Genomic DNA, 27,427 nt, shown 5'->3' with positions numbered 1-27,427 from the left:
AAACCCTCCCCCCCATTGTTAACTTCCAAAATAATTGTTTTCTGCATACCTGGGGAATCACTTCAACAGGTAGAGACCCTATCTTTCGGCTGGTGTCTCTGTGCAGCAGTTTTTGTTATCCATGCAGGGAGTCCAGCCACTATCTGATTTAGATAATGGAGGGATCCTCAGAACAACAAAGCTAGATCTGCATGGCTTGGCCTCAGATCTCTTAACTAGCAGTCTCTTGTGCCACACGACACATGGGATGCAACATGGCTGAAGGGGGGAGATTTGTTTTTTAAAAGGTTCAGGAATCCCTCAAAGTGTATAGTTGTTCTGGGGACCTCTCTAAAGTAGCTTTTGTAGGCTGTAGCTTTGTCATAACTTTGAGATAGATGAAAGGAAAGACAAATCACAGTGCATTGTCATCTTATATATCTAGGTGCCAACAGGGAGTTCCTCCAAGTGTTCAATGTGTTTTCCATGTGATATTTCATTGATCCTTACAGCAATCTTGCTTAGCAGTTTAGTATCATCATTTCTACAGGAAGAGGCTAAGGCTGACTGTAACTTGCCTAAGGCCACCTAGTGAGTTCTTTGCAGAGATGAAAGATGAACTTGCAACTTCCTCGCTCACACCTCAGTCTCTTAGCTACTGGGCTGCATTATTATTATTTATTGCATGTATATCCCCAACATCTTTTCCATCAGTGAACTCAATGTAGCATACAGAGTGGGGGATTCCCAGTTGGTCACTCATTCAGACACTGGCCAGCCCTGGACATGATTAGCTTCAAATAGCTGTTTAGAACATGTGCTTTCCAACTATACCATGGGCCACTGATGGATTTCTTGGTGCCCAACATGCCCGGCATGTGGGAGTAGGCGAGGTAGGCGGCCACCTCGGGTGCCACCTTGCCTACAGGGTGCCGTTGGGCACCCGCTCCCCCCCCCGACTGCTCCTGGCTTTCCGGGCTGCAAACCTGCGAAGCTGAGAGCAGCGGGACAGTGCACGGTCATGTGCTCTCCAATGAGCCCAGCTTCTCTTGTTATGGAAGCCAAAATGACTGCTCTGGCCTTAAAGGCAAGAGCTGGGCAGGGTGGCTCACCTGTAGTCCCTGCTCAGCCTTCTCAGGTCTGCCTGAGAAGGTTGAACAGGGGTTGTGAGTGAGCCACTCCAGCACAGCGCAGTCTTAGAGGTGCTCTGGGACTGTGCTGTGCAGGCACCAGGAATCTGCCTAGCCCTCCTCACCTGCCCTCCCCACGGGAGAGGTGGGGGCACAGGGCAGGTTCTGGTCTGGGGCACCCGAGGCCCTAGCACTGGGCCTGGTGTCTGATAAGCTTCATTCCAAAGCAAAGAGCAAACCTTGGCTTTCCTTCAACTCACTGGAGCAGGAGAATCCAGAAAAAAAACTTATTTTATAGAAAAAGGATGTTTGACTCGCAAGTTCCTGACATTTTGTGATTGGTCCCAGTACCCCATGGAAGCCATTTTGTAGTGCTGCCCATTCCCTGTTCTCAAATTCTAGAAGAGTCCACAGACTTAACAAGATTGGAAACCTCTGCCCTAGACCCAAAGCTAGCTTACAAGCAAAGCCAACTCATGTATTAGTTGAGGCAGGGGTGGGATTCTAGCAAGAGCTCTTTTGCATATTAGGCCACACACCCCTGATGTAGCCAATCCTCCAAGAGCTTACAAAAAAGAGCCTTGTAAGCTCTTGGAGGATTGGCTGCATCAGAAGTGTGTGGCCTAATATGCAAAGGAGCTCCTGTTAGAATTCCACCCCTGACTTGAGGTATCAACAACTGTCCATCAAGTGCCCATATGTTCCACAATTTATTCACTGTGCTGTATCTACCATATTACTCTAGCAAATATGACCCTTTGCCATATTAACTATGCACAGAGTTTACTGTGAAGTCATATAAAGGATACAGAGACAAGGTACACTTGCATTTTTAAAAATTCAGATTTTTTTTTTAAAAAATCTCTTAAATAATTAACTTAAGCCTATAAAATTCCTGTTAGCATTGAGAACATCAAAATACAGATAAAGCAGATTCAAGATCACAAAACGGCCCACAGACTCATACCTTACTGTCACTTAAAACACAAATACGGCATGTAGGTCTGAAGCAGACTTAATGCTGAACTGCAGCTGAGAGACCAGCTGGCAAGTTTGTGTGCTCCCTGCCACCTCCTCTTGCTTGAGTGAAACCCCTGCTCTCTTCTTAGATTTAATCACTGTTTATGGTTACGTATGCTTCAGCATGAACCATGGTTAATGCTAACTATGACTGCCCCTGGATTTGCAATCCATCTTTTTACCCGAGGTTATGATGGGAACTCAGGTTTGCATCAGTACATACTGCAGTAAACCATAAGGTTGGAAAGGCAATTTGTACTAGAGAGGGAAGGAGAAAGGGGGCATGCATAAGACCATGGCCTGCAACTGATTTTTTTAAAACCACACAATATAGATCTGGAATGGCACATTTCTACCAGCCTGTCATTTTGGGACCATTAATTGAGAACAGACTTTTAGAAAGGGAAGCAAACAACAATCTGATCAGCTGTGGAAAATATCAACAGAACAGACTAGCAGATTCTTTTGGATTTGGTTCATCCTTCAATCAGGACTGCAGAAATGAGCATCTCCTTTCTCCCTCATGTCTACACAGCTGATATACAACATGCATAGCTCTTTACAAAATCTTCCCCTGCAATTCAGCCTTAGCGTCAATCCAGCTACTTGCTGGCTGGGATATGCAGCCTTCTCTTCAAGTCCATGCTCCAGGTATGTCTTTCAGAAACTAGTTACCCTATGTGATGGCTAAATCCCTCAGAATATTTCAATTGTGGATGTCAACCTGAGGCTTTAGAAAACTTCCTCCCAGAAACTCCTTCCCGAACTCTCAATGATCTTAGTCCACAAGTCCATTCCCTTCAGGCTCACGACTTGACAGGCAAGATGGATGCAGCCACTGAGAATTCTGTCACATATATTCAGCAGCCATTCTATGTTCCTGTGGCAAAAAATTATCCTTGCTGACAGTCTCTACAAGGAGAAGCTGGTGTCCGCTGCTCAAGACTCATCAATACTGACTATACTGCACTGCTAACTTTTTTCCTGCAGCTTGACTGATCTGGATAGGACTTCTCAAAGTCTCTGCACAGCAAAGGAATACCATGATGAAACCGTAGAGATGCTAACTGCATCAATTCTATCTCAAAAAAGGTGCCAGTCAAAAGCTCAGAAGAGAGGGATCCATTCACGTGTAAATGAAATTATAGAACCGCTATGCTTTTTTCTTACCTGGCGGCTTTTTCTTTTTGTATTTTTAAAGATTATTACAATGATTTCTGGGAAAAGGCTGACGAAGATCAAGAAAAATATTGCCAGCCAGGTGGCCGCTGAAGACAGCAGTTGGGCAAATACAAAATACATTTTTTGTTGCTTCAAGAAAGGCCTGGATAGAAAGATAAGATACAGAAGATACATTATGTTTGGACAAAATATACCTGCCTTGGCTTCATTTACTTACAACACTCCAGCATTTAATTAGCTAGTATTCACATGCCACAGAGTTAATTACACAAGGAGCTCAAACTGGTTTATGCACTATCCCTCCCTGCAAGGCAAGTTAGGCTGAAAAACTGGTCCAGAGTGACCCAATAAACTTCATCGCTAAGCAGGTATTTCAGTCCTATCAATCCATTACACTATACTAGTTCTGAAAAGCTTTAATATTTATTTTAATATGCTGCTATAGAAGATGAAGAAGATATTGGATTTATATCCTGCCATTCATTCTGAATCTCAGAGTGGCTTACAATCTCCTTTACCTTCCTACCCCACAACAGACACCCTGTGAGGTAGATGGGGCTGAGAGAGGTCTCCCAGAAGTTGCCCTTTCAAGGACAGCTCTGTGAGAGCTATGGCTAACCCAAGGCCATTCCAGCAGCTGCAAGTAGAAGAGTGGGGAATCAAACCTGGTTCTCCCAGATAAAAATCCATGCACTTAGCCGCTATACTAAACTGGATCTTTTTAAAAAAATGGTTTTTCTTTACACAACAATGGTGGTAATTTCTGAAGACTAAAAAGCAAGCTTTCAATCTTTATTATCACCAGTAAAGTACCTAAGAAGTTTCATTAACATGCAAGTGCATGTAAATTTAAGGAGCAATCCAGACAATGCCCCGCACACACAAACACACACATATATATTTATATATATATATATATTAAAAATGTCGAAATTCACAGAGAAATGGTTTCCTTTTATTGAGTTCATTACAGCAAATGACATTCAACCATACAAACCAGAGAATCTTGATCTTCTCTACTTATAAGTTTTTAATATTTTCCTTCAGTTGTGTTTTTTTTGTTTCTTTTCTATTTACTAACACTTTTTTATTTCTCTCTTTTTCTACATTCCTTTTCTTTTACTGTGCTAGTCGTGGATCGCACCTCATTATAATTACCAGATAGTAAATTTTGGAATAACCTGTAATAGTCTGCAGAATATTTAGGCAGTTAAGAATTCATAGCAATGCACAATTAATAGTTTAATGATAATATGGGTTCAATTAGATTAACTGTGTTTTGATGCAGGAATTATTGTCTTAATCTTAATTTTGTTTTCATCTTCTCTCCTCTCTCCTTGGATAGAAAATGGTCTACATATCTAGATACATCTTTATAACTTAAAATCCTTACTCGATATTTTATTGTATGCATGTAAGTATTTGTGCTTGTTTACAACCTGATTCCATAAGTTTAATTAATTGCATATGAATATAAATATTGATTTTAATTTGTATAGATTTTTTTTAATTCAATAAATATATAAAGAGAAAAAACGTACCAAAGGATTCCTCCCCAGAAGAATGAGAAAAACACATAGAAGGCCAATGAACCCCAAATGACGAAGTGGTTTAGCCACGTCCAAAAACGAGTGTCTATTGCCAGCTATAATAATTGAAAAACAAACACAAATTGGAAAACAACAATAGAGCAAAATTACATGAACAGGCTGTAGCTTACAGAGGCCTAGTAACCCTAGATAGATTCCAAATATGTCACCAATACCAATAAGTTAAACAATGGAATAAAAGATGGCTTCATTTTGAACAGAAAGGAGGAGTTCTAACCTTCAGGGTGACAGTGAACACCAGCACTGTAAAAATCATGGTTCCAAAACTCCAGTTTCCAGACATCTGAAAAATAGAGTCAGTTTGTTTCATCAAGATTTTTATTGGGGCAAGAGGAGATGGCAAATAAGGGAACTACAACATTTCAATGGAATAATATTTAGCACCCATTACAGGTACATATATACCTTTTTGTCTTTTCATACGGGCATAGATTTAGAAATTTCACCAACACTTGAATCATATTTACTTTGCTGGCTTGGAATGCTTCCCTTTGATCCAGCAACAATACATACAAGGAGAATCCCAGAAAGGTTGAGAACAAAAAAACTAAACCGTGATATACTGACAAATACAAATTGATTGTTATTTTTAAATATTTTCATATTGTCATTAGTTTACAAAAATATTAAATGTAGAATCTTACAATATAATTTCTGGGTGATACACCAATTTATAATTCACAAACATACACAATTTTAACCTTGAAATAAATTTTCAGCCTTGAAATAAATTCATTTTCCATATTCATCCTATTTCATACAAAAAGTGCTTGTGCAAAAAAGTGCTAAGACACTGATTTCAGTGCATTGGTTTCAGTTCATAAAGACTCCAGGGCAAGTACTACAACTCTGAGCATTCTCCTCCAAACCAGATCAGAATCCAAGCCAAATAAGAACGTCAGTCCTTCTTAACTCCCTCTCACCTACACACTTGTTGAAACAGCTGGCTGAGAGGTTCCCCCCTCCCTCCCTAGTTATGTTGGGCTTACATCCTAGACCTTTGCTCTGCAGGCACTTCTTTCTAAGCACTGCAGAAGCAGTCCTCTGCTGCAAAGCCTGATTCTTCTGATGCTAGGTGCTTTTATTTGTTTGCAAAATTCCAGTGTTTTTCAAGGTGCCTACAATGAAAGGAATGCGTCCTGCAGTGCAGCATTGGTTTTGAAGTGCCTGGAGAGAACTGCATGCAGATCAAAGGTTGAGGATCCAAGTCACTGTTCCTATTCCCTCATTTCATGCTCCAGGGTACCTGCAAAGTACAGATTTCCCAGGTATGAATCCTTCAGAAACTACATGTCCCCTAAGATGCTGGGGAATAGTCACAGAGAGGTTGTCAAAAAATCTCAGCTATCATTACTCCTGCTACCAAAAAAAAAGGGGAAGCTGGAATGTGAAGCACTCAGGGGCTCACAGTGTGCGGGATGTGCGTAAAAAAAGGATTTGGATCTTGTTACATATCTAATGCCATCACCAAGAGCATAATGCAGTATGAATTTTGGAACTGGGGTCAGAAAAAGGATGAACTATTTAAAGTATCTTGGTTTGTGGATCCAAATTCTAAATTTCCCGTTTAGGCGGTGAGCAAGTTTTAGCTCGCCCGCGTAGCCAGATGGACCCTTTGCGGCTTCAAATGGCCATGCAGGATCCCTGGCCCTCTGGTGACTCGCTGGATGAGCTAGTGGAGATTTGGAACAACCAACTCTCCACTGCCATCGACAAGATCGCTCCCCGACGTCCTCTTCATCCTCGTTCACGATCTGCTCCATGGTATACCATGGAGTTGCGATCAATGAAACAGCGATTAAGACGACTAGAGAGACGATGGCGACATACTCGCAAAGAAGCTACGAGAACATCCTATAGGTCATTTATGCGGACCTATGAGATGGCAGTTCAGGCTGCAAAAAAGACCTATTTTGCATCCAGAATTGCATCTGCGATCTCGCACCCAGCACAATTGTTTAGTATAATTTGGTCACTAACAACTCTAACACAGGGTAAATAAAATATTAGAGAATTGGAAATAGGCTGTGAGGCTTTTGCGAGTTTTTTCGCAGATAAGGTCTCGTCGCTCCGACGCGACCTTCCCGCCGTAGTTGATACAGTAAAAGAACTTGGGGCACCGAGCGCGTCTTCTGGTCCAATTTTGGATTCTTTCAGCCCACTCAGCCTGGAGGAAGTCGACAGGATCCTTTTGGCTGTACGCCCTACGACTTGCAGGTTGGATCCGTGCCCGTCATGGCTTATAAAAGCTAGCCAGACGTGGCTACGTGACCCACTACAAGGTATTGTCAACAGATCCCTAGTAGAAGGGATCTTTCCCACACCTCTTAAAGAGGCAGTGGTCCATCCCCTCTTAAAAAAACCATCTGCAGATCCGGCCATATTGGCAAATTATCGGCCGGTATCAAACCTTCCCTTTTTGGGTAAGGTTATAGAGCGGGCGGTGGCAACTCAGCTACAGGGATTCCTGGAGGACACTTCCGCACTGGATCCATTCCAGTCCGGCTTTCGACCAGGTCACGGGACGGAGATGGTTCTGGTCGCGCTCATAGATGACCTCATGCAACATCTGGATCGGGATGGCTCAGCGGTGCTGTTGTTATTAGATCTGTCAGCTGCTTTTGATACGGTTGACCATCAGCTACTGACTAGCCGCCTTGCCGATGTGGGGATTCAGGAGTCCGACTTACAGTGGTTGACCTCCTTTCTCCAAGATCGGGGACAAAGGGTGGTGATAGGGGAGGAAGCATCCCAGAGGCACTCTTTCAGTTGTGGGGTGCCACAGGGAGCAGTCCTATCCCCAATGCTATTTAATATCTATATGCGCCCCCTTGCCCAGATTGTCAGGAGGTATGGACTGGGTTGTCATCAATATGCAGATGACACCCAGCTCTATCTATTGATGGGCAGCCAGTCCGAATGTACCCCGGAAAATCTAGATCTGGCCCTTCAAGCCGTGGCTTCGTGATTCAGGTTGAGTCGACTGAAATTGAATCCGACGAAGACGGAGGTTCTCTATCTGTGCCGGGGTGGTCCGGGGGGAGGGGTTCATCTGCTGGCTCTTGACGGGGTACCATTAATACCGGCCCCTAAGGTCAGGAGCTTGGGCATGCTCCTTGTGTCCTCCCTTACAATGGAGGCCCAGGTAGCGGCCAGTTAGATCCGCTGTTTTCCACCTTCGGCGGGCACGGCAGCTGGCCCCGTTCCTGGAGCACAACGACTGAGCAATGGTGATCCATGCTACGGTCACCTCAAGAATAGATCACTGTAACGCTCTCTACATGCGGCTACCCTTGACGCTAACCTGGAGACTACAGCTAGTGCAGAACGCTGCGGCGCGGCTTTTAATGAGATTCCCTCGATGGGAGCACATTCAGCCGGTGCTGAAAGAGCTGCACTGGCTTCCTGTTGTGTTCCGAGTTCGTTTCAAGGTGTTGACCTTTAAAGCCCTTTATGGTCAGGAACCTGTCTATCTGCGGGACCGCCTTTCTCCGCATATTCCCGAGAGCACTGCGTTCAGGAACGAAAAATCTATTGTCCATCCCTGGACCAAAAGAAGCCAGGTTGCATACGACACGAGCCAGGGCCTTCTCAGTGGCAGCGCCAGAACTCTGGAACGCTCTCCCAGAGGCCATAAGGGCCCTGCAGGATTTGTCTACATTCTGCAGGGCCTGTAAGACCGAATTGTTCCGACAGGCCTTCGACATTTAACCGAGAGAGAGCTGCCACTGGACATTATATAGAGCTCCATGCAGAGTACTGATGGTCACCATCGAATTTTCAGAACCGCTATACTGTACTGTATTAATACAGCACCATGAAATGTTTTAAATAATTTAAATATGTAATTATGTTTTATACGTTTTATTGGTTTTTAATGGAATTAATGTGATGTTGTGAGCCGCCCTGAGTCCGCTTGCGGAGAGGGCAGGATATAAGCTTAATGTAATAAATAATAAATAAATAAATAAATAAATTGAATGGGGTGGGAACAGTGAACTCTTCCTTTCTTGCACCACACTAACTGAAGTGTCTTCCTAAAAGGACTCTGAGCACAACAAATTAGCAAGCTACATCTATTGAAGTCTCCTGGGATTTATGCCACTGTGCTTAAAACAAAAAACATACACAAGTGCCGATAGTTCCAGTGAGAAACTCCAGTGAGAAAAAGAAAGTTTAGCATTCCTCTAAGAAATGGCCAGCGCTCAACCACTCTATGAAAGCTGGTTTGTGAACCAACAGGACAGCTGACTTTGCACTGGGACTATAACGAAAGGAAAAGCTTTGCAAAGAATTGTAGAGTACCTTCTGAAGCCACTCCCCCTCACACCCTGGAAATGTGCTTTAGAATATGCCCAGTGGTCTCCACAGGTGGCACTGCAGGCAAAGCCAGGCAAAAAAGGTGGACAACTAGTCTTTTGGTGTGTTTGCCTACCATTGTCGCTCTTCCACCAAGTTGTGCCCAGTAAAATTTAAAAAGCTACTAGCCTTGGGGCATAATTTTGGGTGGGTCCAGCCACATGTCATGCTGCATTCAGGTTCCAAGTGGTCCATGCTGGGCAACTGCCTTTCACAGAGGACTAATTCCTGTGCATCCAGGTTAGAGCAAACAGTGACAAAAACAAAGCCTAGACAACCTTCAGTGAAGGAACTACTGCCTTTTTTCCTTTTTTTTTTTTTTTGCACTTTCTTTGGCTCTGAAACACACCAAAGAAAAGTGACAATACTGCATTTCAAAATTATAATGGTGGTAACTGAATGGAACTATTCGCTTACCAATTCGGTCAAAGTCTGAATGCATACATTGAAACAAAAAGTGACATATAAAAAGCTTATAAAATACAAAAAAGAAAAACTTTTTTAAAAAAACTGATGTCAACAAACACAAAAACAGACATGGACCAACTGCTGGAAGTTCTCATGGACATAAAACAGCTGGTAGAATGAGGTAGCTAAGCTGGTCTACTTTAGCTAAAGTTGGACTTGAAAAATAATGTATAAAGGGAATGCAAAAGTGTGGCAAACTGGAAGGAGTTTTGATTGACCATCAACATGCTAATCTGCTTGTCTGGAGAACTGAAAGCCTTTACATCAGTGTTCTAAGCAGCATAATACAATTCACAGGAAATTCTCTATCAAAAATTGTACCCAATTGAATGGAGCTGATTTAGGTACAGCAAAAAGCTTCCACATGTCTAGAGACTTTTGTTTTTCCCCTCTATCAAGCAGCAGACCTGTGTGCCATATAACACACTCTTTTCAAACACTGTTTCAAAAGTGGTCTGGTATGTGGTATTGGTGGGGGGGACATTTTTTAAGAAACAGAGATTCTAAGAGCCAACCAGCACTGAGCACTAGCTGCACAGCTCTGTGGCTCCTGGACCAGGTTTGGTTTAGGAGCTCAGTTCCCTCTTACCTTTCCATTGTCCTCTAAAGAAGGCTCCCGAAAAAGAAAATAACCCCCAAAGAAAAACACAAGTCCATCAAAAAGGCCCAGGAAGGTCCAATACAAGAAGGGCTTCAACTGCAGCATTGCATTGTCAGAAACATTCCTGCCAAGAGAATAGAAGAAAAAAGTTTAAAAGGGAAATGTGTGTGTGTGGGGGGGGGGGGTGTGGAGATGCAGTTTTGTTGGCTCTCAAGGGCCACAGAGACAAATTAAGTAGGAAATATGAGGATCTGCCTGGGCATTCACAGGAGTCACCGAACCAGCAGTACAGGTAAACCTGTATTTTTGCCTCCATTTTGGGCAAGCACAAATCACAGATCTCTGTGCAGAAGAGAACTCAACTCCCCATAAAGATGTTTCTCATACTGTTCTTTTGTTTAACATGTTCCAGTGATTCTTCTCTGCCCAGTATTACTGCTGCTACCTTTGGCCTTATCTTTAGAGTAGCCATATGTTTAAAACAATGCCAGAACTTAACTGTACAGCAGGAGAGCATTCAGACTATTCAGGAGAGGTTATTTACCAGAATACATGGCACCCAAGTGACTGTATTTTAGAAAGCAGATGGTCTTCATTAGCTCTGGGGGTGTTTTTCCAGAATCCAGTCTTACAAAATGTGGAATGTTAGACATGAGCTCCCTCTGCTGGGCCTGAAACAGGATTCCTTGCAAACATACCCTCTTTTTGAGAAGAAGTGCAAAACAGGCTTCAAGAAAATGAAGTGAAGTTCAAAGAACAGAAACACAGCTTTGCCTGATATTAAGATGCAGGTCATAGGAAACTGTGGGAAATGGGAACCTGGTGAACATGAACTCAGAAGGCTATTCTGTTCAAAACTTGGTCCTGCCTAATTTTGAAGAGGAGCACACAACTATGGAGGAGCTAGCTGCCCATTTAGTGGATCCAGAGCTAGATGAATCTCTGGCTGCTGCAATTAGCTGGCTACCAGTCTCCACTGACCTCATTTTCTTTCTGAAGAAAATAATCTCACCATTGCTCCTTCTGACCAAACGGTCTCACAGTAGTCAGTGCACTGAAGTTCAACATGTTATTTAGGTCCTTGTACTAGAGTTGCCAGGTCTGAAATATCTGGGGACTCTGGAGCCAGGAGATTTTGGTGGTGGAAACAGGAGCAAGGGTGTGACAAGCACAACTGAACTCTGAAGGGAGTTCTGGCCATCATATTTAAAGGGACCGTGTTCCTTTTAAATGCTTTCCTTCCATCGGAAATAGTAGCGGATGGGGGCACTTTTGGGGGGACTCACAGAATTGGACACCCTGGTCCAATCTTTTGGAAACCTAGGGGGAGGGTTTGAGGAGAAGCACAAGATGCTATGCTGAAAATCTGATGGCTCCACCTCAAAAAACAGCCCCCCCCCGGCCCCAAATACCCATGTATCAATTCTCCATTATACCCTATCAAGACCAGTCTTCGTAGGGCAGGGGCATCAAACTTACAGCCCGCAGGCCTCAACCAGCCTGCCCAGGGCTTTAATCAGGCCTTTTCCTCCCCCCACTCCTGTCCTCATCCTTTGAAGCTCCAAGGCTGTCAAAGTTCCCAGCTCCTTCTGCTTTGTCTTTGCCTGCTTCAGCTGGAAGCTCTTCTGGGCTTGCAAAGCTGCAAAGAAAATGCGGAATGCATTTTTCATTAAGGTCTCTGTGCCCAGATAGACTACTCTGGGACTGTTTCTAGCAATAGAAACGTTGCTCTGGGACTGAAATGAAAGTACCCGGAGTGGAATGATGGTCCCTAGCAATAGAACCTGGGTTCTGGCACTGGAATGACAAGATGCAGAGTGGGATGACAGCCCCTTGGAATAGCAGTAGCCTTCTGGTAATGGAATTCCACTCTGGGGGCCCTCATTCCAATCCCAGAATGCTGCCGCTACTCCCAGGGACTGTAATTTCACTCTAGGGGCTGTCATTCCAGTCCCAGAGTAGTCTAACTGGGCCCAAAAACCTTAATGGAAAATCCTTTCCGTGGTTTCCTTGCAACTATGTGCTGCAATGTATTTCAATGGAATAGAATTCAAATAGTTTCACTTTCCAGCATTTGTATGGTCAGCTGAAGCTGTTGCTTGTTGGAGTTTTCTCCTTGCAAATAAAGGGTTGATGCTTTGAGCCAGCTTGTCTCTGGTTAATGGACCTGAGAACTGGTGTCTAGTGAGTATTCTAACCTGTGAGTCCACAGCCAAAGGGGGACATCACACTTGAGAGCTATGCCAATCTCAGTAGATGGGGGGGAGCTTGAAATGCCCAGCCATTTCCTGTTTTCCTAGGTTCCAAGCATTTTCTATTTTTTTCGTTTCTGCTGTGAACCTTGTGCTTTTTCTTGCTGTTTTATTTTTAAAATTGCAGTGCAAAATCCCACTACTTTCCCACATCTCCATTTTAAGCAATATATCACAAGAGTTTTAAGTGTGTTTGTATTTTAAGTAAAAAAAAATCTTTAATTGTGTTTGTATCCTTCATAAAGTTTATATCTTTGCTACCTGCCATTACATTTGATGACACGCATGGCCCAGCCCCACAAAGTCCCATTTATTTCAAAGTCTCTTGTAACAAATGAGTTCGATACCCCTGCTTAAACCCTTGTTGTATTATTACTTTACTAGTGCTTTTAAACTGGGCAACTGCAGTGAACTGGGTGAATCAAACAGCAAGCATGTGTCAACTTGTGAATATTCAAAGCAGAATACTGCACAAAGGCCCCATTTATTTCATTCTATTCACACAATAAGTGAGTGGCAAGTGAGTGGGCTCACTAATTTGTCACAAAGTCACAAATATCACCGAGTAAACCACCAAATTTGGTAGAAAGAGAGAAAAAAGTAAGAGATGGCAGGTATCAGCAATGAGCAGCCAGATACTAGAGCAGTTCCATTTCCTTTTGCTACAAGCATAAATCCTTTCTGATGCAGACGGGAGGATGTTTATACCACACTAAGTGTGCGATACAGACAACAGCAGCTGGCTTGCTGGAACAGAGCCAGAGGAACATTTTCATGGCTGGAGCAAGTTCCTGGCTCACAGAACAGATGCTTGGCTAAGCCTCTTCTTGATGTAGTCAATAGAGATGTGGGGAATGTCACGACAACAGGGCTTGTGCAGGTGGCTGCTACTGACAGCACCAATCTAAATTAGTTTCCATCAGCCAAAAACTGCAACATGAAAGATTTCAGGTTTTCACGGCTGGTAACATTATTAGGGTTTGTAGAATCTTTCGGGCTCAAGTGCCGTGTTCTACTGGAGAAAGTTTTCCTTCCAGGCGTTTCGTTCTCAGCTGCGGAGAACATCCGCAGTGGCGTTGCAGCCGGAGCAGGCGCTCAGACCTTCTTGGCTGCTGTGCATTGAGTGCACAATGCACAGCAGCCAAGAAGGTCAGAGCGCCTGCTCCGGCTGCAACGCCACTGAGGATGTTCTCCGCAGCTGAGAACAAAACGTCTGGAAGGAAAACTTTCTCCAGTAGAACACGGCACTTGAGCCCGAAAGATTCTACAAACCCTAACTGCAACATGGATTGACACAGACTGAAGGAAGGTTTGGACTACTGAAATGGCATGTTCTAACTATGTGGACAGAAATGCCACCTGGAAACATCATATTTAGGGATGGTCAAAAATCAGAAGAAGAAGCATATTTCAATGCATGCATCAGCACAGTGGAATAAAAAAAGAAGGGAAACTCTAGATTACATTTGAAATTGCACACAAGCTCTAGATTGCATTTGAAATTGCATCTTTTGGACCAGAATAGGAAGGCATATCATTGCAGTACCACCTAAGGTATATTCACCTGATGACACAAAGAGATATCATATGAAGCCTCTATTGTATACCTTAGCCTTCAGCCACTGGTAATTATTAGAATTTTCACTTGGTCCCATATTGTATTATTATTGCAATACTGAGCCTAAGTGCACTATCTACGCTTGACCACTGAAAAAGGCGAGCTGGCCAAAACACATTGAGTCACATAAGGTCCGGTTTGTGAATATTGTATGATTTTAATTCTCACTGTACAATTTTAATTCTTACTTGAGGCTACATTTGGGCCTACAATTGTTTTTAAATAATCTGTAATAAATATATGTATTTTATCATCTATATGATAAATACAGAGTTTATCGTATCATCTATATGCTCTCTATTGAGTTTAAGATTGGATCAACAGTGGCACAAGCCATGATCTCACAGAAGGAAAGCAGTAGGAGTAAGAGCAATAAAAGATCATCAGAGCAATCAAGCACCAAAAACAGATGACACTCCAAAGGTGGCTCTGTACTTACTCCTCAGATTTTTAATTGCTGATCACCAATACACTGCTTTAGACTATTCAAAGCACGCATGAATTTGCCAAGTAGCAATTATAAACAATCCTGTAAGGTTGACCAGTATTATTATTGGGGGCTAAGGAGAGATGAAGTCAAGTAGGAGTGGATTGCTTAATGGCAACTAGTGATTTCACTGCAGGAAAGGTGCAAGCCAAGAACTTCTTGAACTGTGGCTCAGGTCCTTGGCTGTCACAATTCATCAACTTGCCTTCTAAGCCCTGAATTATCATCACCAGTGCTAAAGACAGATCAAAGGGCAAAAGCATGCTATCACTTACATATATAACTTTGGAAAGGACATCAAGGTGTCAATAGGGATATGTTGCTCCAGTAGACTGTAGGCCACAATAGGCATAGATGTAAAACAGATGTTGAACATGGTAAGGTAAGCTGCATCATACAGAGGCTTAAAAAAAAAGGAGGGTGGGGACAGAGAACAAATATCATCCGCAAGCACACAGATAGGGGCTCACTCACACCGCAACCAAAATGCTCATTAAGCTGCCTGCCACCTCCTCTTCAGTAATTAAATAAATAGTCCCAAGACATAGGGAAAAAAATCAGTTTTAATAAGCTGGATCCTGTAGATCCATTCAGCTAACAGTAGTTTCTTGGCTACCAGCAGAATGTGCCTTGAATTATCAGAAGACTGGATCTTCAGAATCCAGCCTACAGTTCCCAAACCACAGCTATCAAGAGGAGGACAGAATTTTATGTCCAATACAGCTGGGAGCAAGAAGTCCAAACAGCCCTGCAGGTGGTGTAGAACTCCAAGCTCAATGGTTAAGATTCAGCTTCTTAAAATGAGACAAACAAACCACAGCCTTGCTCTGAAGCTTTTATACGGGAATTAGACCATAAAAGGAACTGCACATGCCAAAGTCGCCTGAAGCGAAATCAGCTTGTGACAGGGAGGGGGAGAAACCCTGCATCCTAGCCAGGAAGACTTCAGCTAATTAGCACAACTCCACACAAACAGCCAATGAACCAACCAGGAACACTTGGAACTGCACATCATGTTCACCCCATTACAGTCCACAAATCAGGTTTCATGGAACAATGGAAAGTTTGTGAGCCACTGCTGATGAACTGGGTCACTTGAGGCTTTGCCATACTGAAAGTGATTCAGGGTAGAGAAAGAAAGTGAGTTTAAGTGCGATGTCAAGCACCATTTTCAGAAGGGAAGTGACTGGGTGGCTTAGAGACACTTAATATGACTGCAACAAAAGCTAGTCTCTTTTAAAAATCACAGAGTTGGAAGGGGCCATTCAGACAATCTAGTCCAACCCACTGCTCAGTGCAGGATCAGCCTAGAGCATCCCCCACAAGTGTTTGTCCAGCCACTGCTTAAAGACTGCCGGTGAGGGAGAGCTCACCACCTCTCTAGGTAGCGATTCCACTGTTGAACAACTCTTACTGTACTCTCCCCCTCCCCTAATATCCAGCTGGTACCTTCCCAGATGCAGCCAAACACCCCACCCAACAAGGTTGAGAGCTGCCTGTGGAGACTGGCAAAGGGATGGTTTTAATGGGACTAGCTTGTGAGCCCATATAGCTGGCACAGATAACACACACTCCTGTAAGTTATAGGTCAGTGTCGCCTTTATTAAGGTTAAGGGAACAACATACCCAAGCATCATAGCAAGATTATATTCCAGAGTTGCAATATGCTGCTCTTTAAAGTCAGAAAGCCTAGAACTTCAGCCCAAAGTTAAACTGCGATCTGTAATCTTTCCCCAGTGTCATTACAAAGAATAATCACATACCTGTTGTGAGAAACCACAGAAGAACTGGTATAAAAATTGTGGGAAAATGAAGCAAAGGTTCTGAAGAGGCAAATATATAAAGAAGAACGTGTTAGTGGGGAAAAGCATCATCATTGCCCCCTTCTGTTGTCACAACTAAAAGCAATGGGGACACCTATATAAAAGGAGGGCCTCTCTCCTTATAACCTTTCCAACTTGGGCTACAAAGCTCTCCTTCAAATTTTCACTTTAAAACATGACCAATTTTTATTTCTCATATTTTCATTTGTGGGAGCTCAGGGTGGCATGCAATTTTTGGAGTTGGAGGGAAGAGAACATGCAACAACTCTGCAAGGAAGATTAGGAGGAGTATGGATGCAGCAAACTCATTTGTGGCTGAACTGGAAAGCAAATCCAGGTCTTCCCAGTCTAAAGCCAACCCTGTAAGTACTAGACTGCACCAGTTTTCCCTACATGCACACAACATGCAGGCCCAGTTTACACAGGCAATAAAATCTAGCTGAAGCTTTTGTTGAACTGCAATAGTTCAAGTGGCAGGTGAAAGCTAATAATTAAAATGCTATCCTTTGGTGGGGGGAATCCTTGCACATATATAAGTAACATCCCAGGGAGAAATTAATGCTGGATCTCCATGATATACTTGTTCTCTACATGCATGGAGGTTTGTTTGCCACCTGAAATGTTAACATGCCTGGACAGCAGAGACACTGCAGTCAGGACCGGAGCTGGCAGAGACAGGCAAGAGAAAACCAAAAAACATCATGGGCCAGTGGCAGAACACAAGAGGCCACTCATTTGACATCAGGGATTTGTATTTTTCCTCTTTTGCACAACCCAAAAACATTCTCCTTGTGATTAATAGTTCTCAACAAGCCAACCAGCTAGATGATCATCCAAATTGTTACCTTGTAGAAGAAATACTGTACAAGGTGTGATATTCTGACATAGTACAAATGCCCATGTGCCAACAGCAATCTTTTCAAGTCTTTAAACTTGGGGATGGCATAGTCACTGTTCCTTGCTGCCTGGCGGCCCTCTTTGCCTTTAATACCTAGGTGAAGAAAGGAGTTTTACTCTCTCAGATCCGGCTCTTATTGATACAGCAGAAAAATCTAATTGGTAAGGAAATGTACAGATGTGTGAGATGATGGTTTGCTATGGTCTTGCCAGAGTGCTGCCCAGCACCAGCAGGAATGCAGTTAAGGGGAAGCCAGCCATCATATTATCACCCTGGATATATTAGGAGGACCTGCAGCTTCCTAATACAGAGTCAGGCCATCTGTCTACCATGAGTGGCTGGGTTTCCAGAGGGAACAAGGTCTTTCCCCAATACCTTCTAAATTACTACCTGAAAATCTTTAACTGGTGGTGGAGGGAATTGATTCTGGGACCTTCTGCATACAAATCATTTGTTCTGCCCAGCTACAGCTCCTGCCCAGGGCCCTGCATATGCCACATAGGAAAAGTGCAGAATGCAGCACTGGGAGCAGAATTCATCTTTCCTATAATCTAAGGTTTTATACAGCAGGGAGGAAATTTATAGTCGTTTGGCACAATTAACACATACAAAGATCTGCTTGGCCTTTGTTTGATGAAATCTTAGACACTAGAAGGGTGGCAGAATAAGATTTCTGATTGCAGGAAGGGTTTAGTTGGCCTTCAATGGCCAAAGAGGGCCCTAACAGAAGCAGAATAAATTATGTAACACTAGCTAGAGACTACTAAACATGTAAGAATTGCCATGCGAAATCTGCAGAAGTTGCAGAATCGATCTTCCTTTCAGTGAAGATACTGGCTCACAGAAAGTAAAAAACAGATTCAGGTGGTTGGTCTGAAGCAACAGAACAAAGTTTGAGTCCAGCGGCATCTCCAAGACCAACAAAATTTAATCCTGGGTATGTTGTTCCATGTGCATACACAGAATTAAACTTTGCTAGTCTTAAAGGCGCCACTGGACTCCAAAAATTGTATGGTAAAAAAGTTATTTTTTTTTTCAAGTGCCAATGAAAGTTTCTCAAAGCCAGTTGTTTGGCACCACAAAGCAACAAATGGAAGTGGTTTATGGTATAGTCTATTAACAATGGCACATCACATTTATTACCTATGCCAACGTGAGCTTCCAAGATCATACTAACATCATTGGCACCATCTCCTACTGCAAGAGTTATCGGGTTGCCTTTCGAATTCTTAACTATTCGAACAATCTAAACAAGAGAAAACAGGAAAGCTGGACAGAGCAGAAAACACAAGATCTCAGCATCCCTCTTCTCCCTCCAACATCAGCACACTGGGAATGACATGCTCCACGCACCTGTGCTTTCTGCAAAGGGGCCATTCGGCAACACAATACTGCAGTGCATTTGAGGCAAATCTGTAGGAAGATGTTTTTGTAGTGGCCGGAACATGATTCTTGAGAAGGGTTCAAGATTAGGGACAGGGTCGCGCCATCGATCACTAGCCCATATTCGTGACTGAGTGTCCAGCTCCTTAAAACAGAAGACATGGTTTAAAAACAAACAGTGTTGGTCTAACCAACAGCTTCCGCTAATCAGGGCTGGGGCAAAAATGCATGTCTAAGCTGTACCTTTTCACATCTCCAGGCATGTCAATCACCACCTTTTTGTGATATTCCATCATTAGCTTGTACAGTTGTTCTTCCTTATGGTGATCCTCTCCCACGGTTTGTGTCGTCAGAAGCAGCAGTTCTGTATTAGCCTGAAAGAGCCTGCAGGCATAGCAGGTTGCCTTGGCCGTTTCCATCTTGTCCCCAGTCAGCACCCAGATCTTCATGCCAGCAGCATGCAAAGCCTCAATGGTTTCCGCTGCACGTTCCTGGGGACTACCGAAAGACACATGTTGATTTGTCTGAAAAGCTCCCATCCATCCCCTTCATTGTGGGGCAGACTCATCATTTAGCCCCCTGCAGAGTGAAGAAACAGAAACCAGGCCTCCTAGCTGCCAAAGCCATTAACAGATTCATGGAGGATGGATCCATCAATGGCTGTTTAAACCTCTGAACGTCAGTGCTATGAGGCAGCATCAGAGGAGGCATTGGTCTCTATGTCCTCTCTGTTGGCCCTCCAGTGCAACTGATCGTCCACTATGTGAAGCAGGGTGTTGGATGAGGTGGTCTGACCCAACAGGGCTCTTTCAACATTCTTGTCAAAGAAAATGGACTCAGAAATAAGCATAACTATTGTGAGGTCACCCAATTCATTCTGACCAGGTGCTGAAACGAGGCTTTCATGCCAGTTTAGCTAGTCCTCCTGCAGACAGTCCTGTCTCCCGGGCAGAGTTAGCTGGTAACAGGCAGACGGAATCCCTGAGATCTCCAGTTCAAGAACCACTGCCAGTTTGAATTCTGACAGGTTCTCTGCCTGGAAAAGGTGGGGTTATTATTTTTTATCAGGTAGTACCACTGGTGTGACTTGGTCCAGGGGCCGCAAAGAGTCAGACTCAACTGTGCGAATGAACAACAACAAACCATTGGCTAGCATAAAGGAGTGCATATCTTTGTGTCAGTGCTCCAAAGAGATCAACAACACACTACGCTTAAATACAAAAGTTTTTTAAAACAAATAACAACAACAACAAAAGGACTGTGCTCTTTGGCAACAAAGTTCATTTCAAAGGTTTTTTTCTACCCTGCTTTCCTGCTGTACAGATCCATCAATGCAGCTTACAAACTTCATAACACTGTAGACAACAAATCAGTAATAGAAAAAGTATTTAGCACCTTTATCTTTAGTCTGCTCCCAAAGGAACATTTTCTTTCAATGTTACCCCTTCAGAAGTGAATGTTTACCTATGACTATCATGGAGTAAATCTACCACACAACCAGCAATTGAGTTTAAATCCAGCATGGATAATGCCACCTCTATGAGTTGTCTTACCCCTGTACTGTTGTCAATCAGCAGCTGAAACGCAGCACTCCTCCCTCAGTGCTAATGCCACCAAAATGGGAGGAGGGAGAAATTGTTTCTACCCCTTGTAAAAATGTCAGTGGTTGGTCCTTCGGGACAAGGCTCCTGTGTGGGTTTTAAGTCTTGACAGACACCAGACAAAAAGGCTTGCTACCACTGTTGCTGCTCCTCCTATATGCTGCAGAAATCACAGAATAATCCCCTGCATCCCCCATCCCCATAAACAGGTCGTCAAGTTTACACTTACAAAATTTTGGAAGCTGAATTAACAGCATGTCAGCTATCCATAGGAAGTTCTAGAGCAAGACTACCCTCTCCCTACTATAGGTAGTCTTCTAGGATGAATTAGAATGTTTGCAAGTGGGCCCCATTTGTATCATCTGCATTCCCTCCCAAAACAATTAGTGGAAACAATTCCACAAAGGGGGGGGGGGATATTTTTGAAAGCAGTTTAATGCCAACCGATACTATTGAAACTTGATTCATTTTCCTCCCATCACTTTACCTGTCTTCCACTGCAGTGGATCCAATCAAATGCATATCTCTTTCGATCTCATCAAAAAGCACTGCCATCTTTGTTTCCCTGTCCTGTAGTGCCATTGTAGCTTCTTTGACACTGTCATTGATTTTCTCATAATCATGTTCAGATATTTCTTTGAAGGCTACACAAAGTGTCCGATACCCATCCTGGAAGGAAAGAGGTATGTTTTCTTTAAAATCTATTTTTGGTTACATAGCAGCGCTCTGGAAGCACATCCAAGAGGTCAGATGAAAGGTGGAATCTAGACTTTCTGAAAGTTACTGGTTGGGAACAAAGTAGTTTCAGGTCATGAGCCTCCAGTCAGAAAGGAGCTCATGTTGTTCTATATTCAGGAACTTGGAAAGGGGGGAAAGGATGCTGAAACAGATACAATCAGCTTCAATGGGCACATGCATTCCCTCTCGAGCACAGCAATGAACTTGCTGGATCACAGCCAACTGCTAAAGCCCTTGAGAAACAGCCAGTTCACAGAAGATTTCCTGCCCATGATAAGAATGGGTCACAGCAAGCTGCTTGAGTGCCATTAGTGGACAAAGTCACTCAAATTTAAATTACTTTCAAATTTAAATTAGGATGGGGAGGACTGAAGTAAAAAAGGTCTCAGAGGTAGCTTATGTACAAAAGATGCTATCAAGGCACAAAATTAAAGTTAAAAACAGGAGCAATCCCAAAGATTCTGCCAGTGAAAGCAGGGGATCAGGAATAAGCAGCAGAAAGCTCAGATCTGCACAGCCCTGGACCAAAGGGCACAGCTTTACTAAGGAAATAGGCCTTCCCTGAGGGCACAGCACCAGTGCCCCAGAGTTCACCCCAATGGCAGTGTTGGGGGAAAAACAATAACGTCACACTTAAAAGCCATCCTAAAAAAAATAGGAGTTATAGAGGCTTCATCATAAAGAGCCACTGTTCACAGTTTTGATTTGTGCATGCAGTGGAGCCAATGGAGTGAGTGGAGTCAATGCCTCTCAATCCTTGCTCAAGACAAAATACAGTCCCCAATTTACAATACAGCTACTTGGCCAGGTATGGCAACACACATAGCCCATACATATACTGCAGTGAGAGCTGTTCAGTGGCTCAGGAGCCATATGTGGCTCTCTGACATGCCACTTGTGGCTATTCTGAGCACTGTTTCCCAGTATGGATCCTAAAACATGGGTCAGGCAAGTGGGCAAAGCCCTTCCCCAGAGGGGTTATGATTCGTCCCCACCCTGAAACACTCATCACCAGAAGACCAGGTAAACTACAAGCCTCTCTGAAGCGCAGGCCTCATGCCAGGGTTAGGAGTAACTATGACTATTTTAGCTGATGGTATTTGTGAATGTGGCTGTCTACAAACTGTGCAGTGAGTGCCACTGCTAGGGTGGTTCCCAACAATCATGCGTTTGGGACCCCCAGTAAAGGTGCACTTACCATTGCATTGCGTTCTACGTGTACTTTTGTTTTCAGTATTTCAGATTCTGGCACCCTTGAAAACACAGAGGAGTCTGCACCCTTACAGAACAGGATAATCTTCCCTAAAAGGGTGTTTTGAAAAACAATGGATAGAGGTTTTGTTTTGTTTTTTAAATGTAGAAGTTAATTAAGAATCATCAGAAACTGTGGAAAAAATATCTTTCATGAAAAAGAGCTTTGACTAACCTGATGGCATCCTCACAATAACACTCATTCGACGGCGGACACAATCAAAATCCAAAACGTGAAGCAGCTTGTATCTTTTAAAGACAAGAGGGCAGGAAGTTACAAGTATGTGGAGCGTTAGGGGTGATCACTTCCCAATCCCAAACCCTATAGTGAACAGAAGTCTGTTCCTGTAGGTCACTGTTCCTGGAATCAATGCAAAAACTATATTTCCTATGGCTAAGAAGTTGCCGTTTGTTTCAATAAAGGATCCAACATAAAGTGTATGGGACATTAAAAACTGTTGGAAATAATTGAGATGATGATAAGAGGATAAATACTATTGGACATATTGTTTATAATGGACTTTAGAAGCCTTTAAAAGGAAAAAAAAATTAGAGAGAAGCAAAAAGTCGCGACCGCCATTTTGAAGGATTTAAAAACTTTAAAAATTAGTATTTCGGTCTGGGAAGCTCTGAGGACGGCGAAATTAGGCTGCTTGTAAAAAGCAAGCTCTAATCTTTTGAACTTGATAGTCAAATTTCAAATTGGTGAGATCAAAATTTTCAGTGTTTTTAAATGTCAGAACACAAATAAAGGATCCAACATATGGCTCAGCAACTTGCAACCTGAAGGCCAAGTCTGGCACTTCAGGAACCATCACACAGTATAGTCCCACAGTTTGATGGAACCCTGGCTCACCAAACAACCTAACTGCTGACCAGATGCGGCAAGGTTGCAACCAATCTTCCCTCTAAGCTATGGAGTCTTGTGAGCAAAACTTCTACTTTGTGAACTGCTGGCATTCAAGTTGTGAGCTACTGCATACATTAGCTTGCTCTGGGGCCATTTTTCCTGAGCTGAGACAAAAATGTGTGAGCTGGAGGCTAAAAAACTGTGAGCTAGCTCACACTAACTCAGCTTAGAGGGGACACTGGTTGCAACCAAGTTAAAAATCTACTTAGTGGTTTTGGAATATAAAAAGCAGCCAGGAACCTCAAATATGCAGAGGACACATGAAAAAAATTTTAAAAGCAAATACAAATATCCAGCAACTCTGAAATTGACATGGTCCCAATGTCCAGTCTCCTGCAACAATAAAGAATACAGAGAAGGGTCAGCAGGCAAACTGACACTTCACAAAGAATGTGGGCAAGAAATGCCACAAATAAGTCAGCCTTTTCAACCTTCCATCACTTCTAACAATGACCTGTCCTGACATTTCCCTGAATGCTAGATTACAAGTTAAAAATTGGTCCTACCTCTCAATTTCTTTATTGCAGTTCTGTACCTTCATGACGCCACTTTCTTGTCCTAGAAAAGTGAAACCATACCTGTCAATGAACAAAAAGGACAGAAGGGCGTTGAAAAAAAAATTATTTGTTTTTAAATTTAAGCTAGACCAGATTTGGTTGTTGTTTTTAAAATTACAAGAAGGTTGCTTTAAAAAAAAATGTGATACAAGCCAAGTGTATGCTATAATCTTGTGAAAGCATAGAAAGCCTTCAGAACTTAATACTTAGCACAAGTTAGCCTCCTGAGAAATCTGGCCTTATAGAGAAGACAATTCTTGAAAAAAAGAGGAAGTCAAGAGGAGGTCTAGAGCAGCTTTTCAATAAATGGAGGCAGAGCATCAGAAGCTTGCGTTGCTCCAGGCCCCTCTCCAGAGACAGCAGAACCGAGAACAAACTGGTCAAGAACTGCAAGATGAATCATGCAAGATTTTAGTTCTAAAATCCACTCAGTTCTAAAATCCATAATATCTGCAGGATATGATGCTCGACTTTTGCTAGGTGCAGAACTTCACCTATGCACAGAATATTGGGAAGGGGTGGGGGAGAGAATATGGCCGGATTTGACAGTTGCTGGCTGCTCAAAAAGTATCTTTAATGTTATGAATAGAACAGTTGAAAACAAAGAACCTATCTCTGTGTTATTCTTAGATGCTGAAAAGTTTATGAGAGGTTAGAATGTGTCTTATTTAGAAAAAATACATTATATTTGATTTCTTTAGCAATCCTACAAAGGAAGAAAAAACAGGTTTCCTACCTGTAGCTAATGATCTTCGAGTGGTCATCTGTGCAGTCACACCGATGGGAGAAGGCGCCTGTGCCGATCACGATCGGTAAACTTCAAAGCTGCGGATTTCCGCGCCTCCCGTCACAGTGAGCATACCCAGCCTCCCTCCTGCGCATGCCCACTGAGACGGGAAGCGGACATCCCGCCAGTTCCTTCTGACCGTTGCATTAGCCCAAACAGATGGACCGGCAGCGGAGAGGAAGGAGGGCGGGTAGTGTGACTGCACAGATGACCACTCGAAGATCATCAGTTACAGGTAGGAAACCTGTTTATCTTCTTCGTGGTCTCTGTGCATCACACCGATGGGAGATTAGCAAGCCAAGGTCCTACCTGGAGGTGGGCGCAACGGTCCATCAGGAGGAGATAGACTGCAGAACAGCACGGTCCACCGAGGCATCTTGGCACCGTCTCAGGTCCAGCGCATAATGAGACACGAAGGTATGCGCGGATGCCCATGTAGCAGCCCTGCAGATGTCCTGAAGAGGGAAGCCCTTCATGAAAGCTGCCGAAGTCGCCATCGCCCGCGTGGAGTGGGCCCGCACCGGCCCTGGGAGCGGCGTCTTGCAGAGAAGGTAGCAGAGTCGAATGGTCTCGGTGATCCACCGCGACAAACGCTGGGAAGATATCCTCTGGCCCTGCGACACCATCGCATACGACACAAACAGCCGAGGATCCTTCCGGAAAGCCTTTGTCCGATGCAGGTAGAAAGACAACGCCTGCTTCACATCCAGCGCGTGCAGCTTGCGCTCAGCCTCGGTGGCCGGAGCAGGAAAGTAAGATGGCAGGTGAATCTCAGCATTGAGATGGAAGGAAGAAATAACCTTAGGCAGAAAGGTGACGTCCGGCGAGACCCCCTCTGGGGTAAAGCGCAAGTAGGGGGCATCACTACAGAGCGCGACCAACTCACCCACCCGTCTAGCCGACATGATGGCCACCAGGAACGCCGTCTTCCACGCCAGAAGATGTTGCACGCAAGTGGCCATTGGTTCGAATGGTTTCCCTGTCAGTGTCTTAAGGACCAGCGCCAAATTCCAAGCAGGGGCGGGTACCTTAATGACCGGGTATAATCTGGCAATCCCTTTGAGAAACTTCTTAGTATCCGGGTGAGCGAAAACTGAGTGTCCTTCCACCCGGGAGTGTTCCGACGAGACGGCTGCCAAATAAACTCGCACGGAAGGCACCGTCAGGCCCCCGTCCAGAAGAGAGAGTACAAAGTCAAAAACAACAGGTAGGCCCGTTTTGTGGGGCTCAGCCCACGCGTCCATTGCAAACTTAGCGAACCGAGCCCACTTGTAGGAGTACGACTTCCTCGTGGACGCCTTTCTACAGTTCAAAATGACAAATTGCGCCCGCTTGGATAACCGGGACTGTCCAGGCGCCATGCGGTGAGTTTCAAGTGGGGAACGTCGTGGTGGAGCACTCGGCCCTGATGATAGAGCAGGAGATCTGGGGCCCGCGGGAAGTGGTGGAAGTTCCCGGTGACCAGGCGCAAGACCACCGGGAACCACTGCTGCCTCGGCCACCAAGGGGTGACGAGGACACCCACCGGCCTGTCCTGCAGAATCTTCTGCACCACCCTGGTTATTAGTGGAATCGGGGGGAAAAGGTACACTCTGTGATAGCTCCAAGGAACGAGGAGTCCGTCTCCCAGGGACCCCAGGCCCCGTCCCCCTCTGCTGCAGAAGAGACTGCACTTCCTGTTCTCCCTGGTTGCGAAGACGTCCAAGTTGGGAGTCCCCCACAGCTGGAAGACTGGGTGCAGGTATTCCCAATTGAGCTCCCACTCGTGGAGCGATGCCCCGCCCCGGCTCAGGAAGTCTGCCCGGACATTCTGTTCCCCCGGAAGGTGGGTCGCCGATAGCGATACCCCCAGAGACTCGCACAGCTCCCAGATAGTCACCGCGAGCAGGCAGAGCTTGCGGGACACCGTGCCCCCTTGTCAGTTGATGTATGCCATAGCCGTGGTGTTGTCTGTCATAATTAGCACCGCTCTGTCCCGAATGAGGGTCTGGAACGACTGGAGTGCGTGATACACAACTAGCAGCTCCAGAAAGTTGATATGGCATTGGAGATGACGACTGGGACACGGTGCGCCCACACAGAGTCCCAGCGCGTGCGCTCCCCACCCCCAGAGGGACGCATCCGTCGTGACCGTCACCGCGGGGGGTGGTCTCTGGAACGGCACGCCCTCCGTCAGATGGCGCCAGACTTCCCACCACTGTAGGGACGCAAGGACCTCCAGCGGAATCGTCAGTCTGCGGGAGAGAGGGTCGACGTTGCAACGGAAGACCCTGAGGAACCAGAGCTGTAGCGGCCGCATGCGAAGCCTCGCCAGGCCAATAACTGAAGTTCTGGCTGCCATGAGCCCCAGTAGCCTCTGCACCTGCCGAGCTGGAACCACCGGATTTTCACGAAAGGAGCGAACCATCTGAATGATGACGTCCGCCCGGCTTGGGCGAAGGAACGCCCTGCAGGCCTCGGTGTCCAGGATCGCGCCAATGAACTGCACCCTTCGGGATGGGAGGAGATGGGACTTTGCCCAATTGACTTGAAGCCCCAACCGGACTAGCAGATCGAGGGTTAGAGTGAGGTGCCTTTCCAGGACCTCTCTTGAACCTGCCACTATCAGCCAGTCGTCGATATATGGGAAGACCGTCACCCCCTGCAGCCGCAGATGGGCGGCGACTACGACCATCGTCTTGGTAAAGACCCTCGGGGCTGTGCAAAGTCCGAAGGGCAGCGCCCTGTATTGAAAGTGGGCTTCCCCGATCGCGAAGCGTAGGAACTTCCGATG

The 27,427-nt window shown here is 44.6% G+C and overlaps 2 protein-coding genes across 6 annotated transcripts in view; one reads left to right on the top strand and one right to left on the bottom strand.

The window, feature by feature from the left end:
- ATP11C (ATPase phospholipid transporting 11C) overlaps positions 1–27,427 on the bottom strand; it is a 114,453-nt gene that overhangs the window by 8,555 nt on the left and 78,471 nt on the right. For all 5 annotated transcript variants that reach the window (XM_060249880.1, XM_060249877.1, XM_060249881.1 and 2 more), the window contains exons 15-28: positions 23,817–23,888; positions 22,576–22,649; positions 22,348–22,451; positions 20,899–21,080; positions 19,054–19,308; positions 18,781–18,955; positions 18,571–18,673; positions 17,375–17,520; positions 16,470–16,529; positions 14,982–15,109; positions 10,338–10,473; positions 5,139–5,204; positions 4,853–4,956; positions 3,300–3,453 (exon numbers count right to left, since the gene is read on the bottom strand). In XM_060249880.1, coding sequence (XP_060105863.1) covers positions 3,300–3,453; positions 4,853–4,956; positions 5,139–5,204; positions 10,338–10,473; positions 14,982–15,109; positions 16,470–16,529; positions 17,375–17,520; positions 18,571–18,673; positions 18,781–18,955; positions 19,054–19,308; positions 20,899–21,080; positions 22,348–22,451; positions 22,576–22,649; positions 23,817–23,888 — 1,759 coding nt within the window. The remainder of the gene's footprint in view (positions 1–3,299; positions 3,454–4,852; positions 4,957–5,138; positions 5,205–10,337; positions 10,474–14,981; positions 15,110–16,469; positions 16,530–17,374; positions 17,521–18,570; positions 18,674–18,780; positions 18,956–19,053; positions 19,309–20,898; positions 21,081–22,347; positions 22,452–22,575; positions 22,650–23,816; positions 23,889–27,427) is intronic.
- F9 (coagulation factor IX) overlaps positions 1–27,427 on the top strand; it is a 155,886-nt gene that overhangs the window by 127,725 nt on the left and 734 nt on the right. The window lies entirely within an intron of this gene.

The sequence above is a fragment of the Heteronotia binoei genome, chromosome 11, assembly GCF_032191835.1.
Source record: "Heteronotia binoei isolate CCM8104 ecotype False Entrance Well chromosome 11, APGP_CSIRO_Hbin_v1, whole genome shotgun sequence".
Lineage (NCBI taxonomy): Eukaryota > Metazoa > Chordata > Lepidosauria > Squamata > Gekkonidae > Heteronotia > Heteronotia binoei.
Note: the sequence above shows the minus strand (reverse complement) of the source record. Positions and strands in the feature narration are given on the sequence as shown.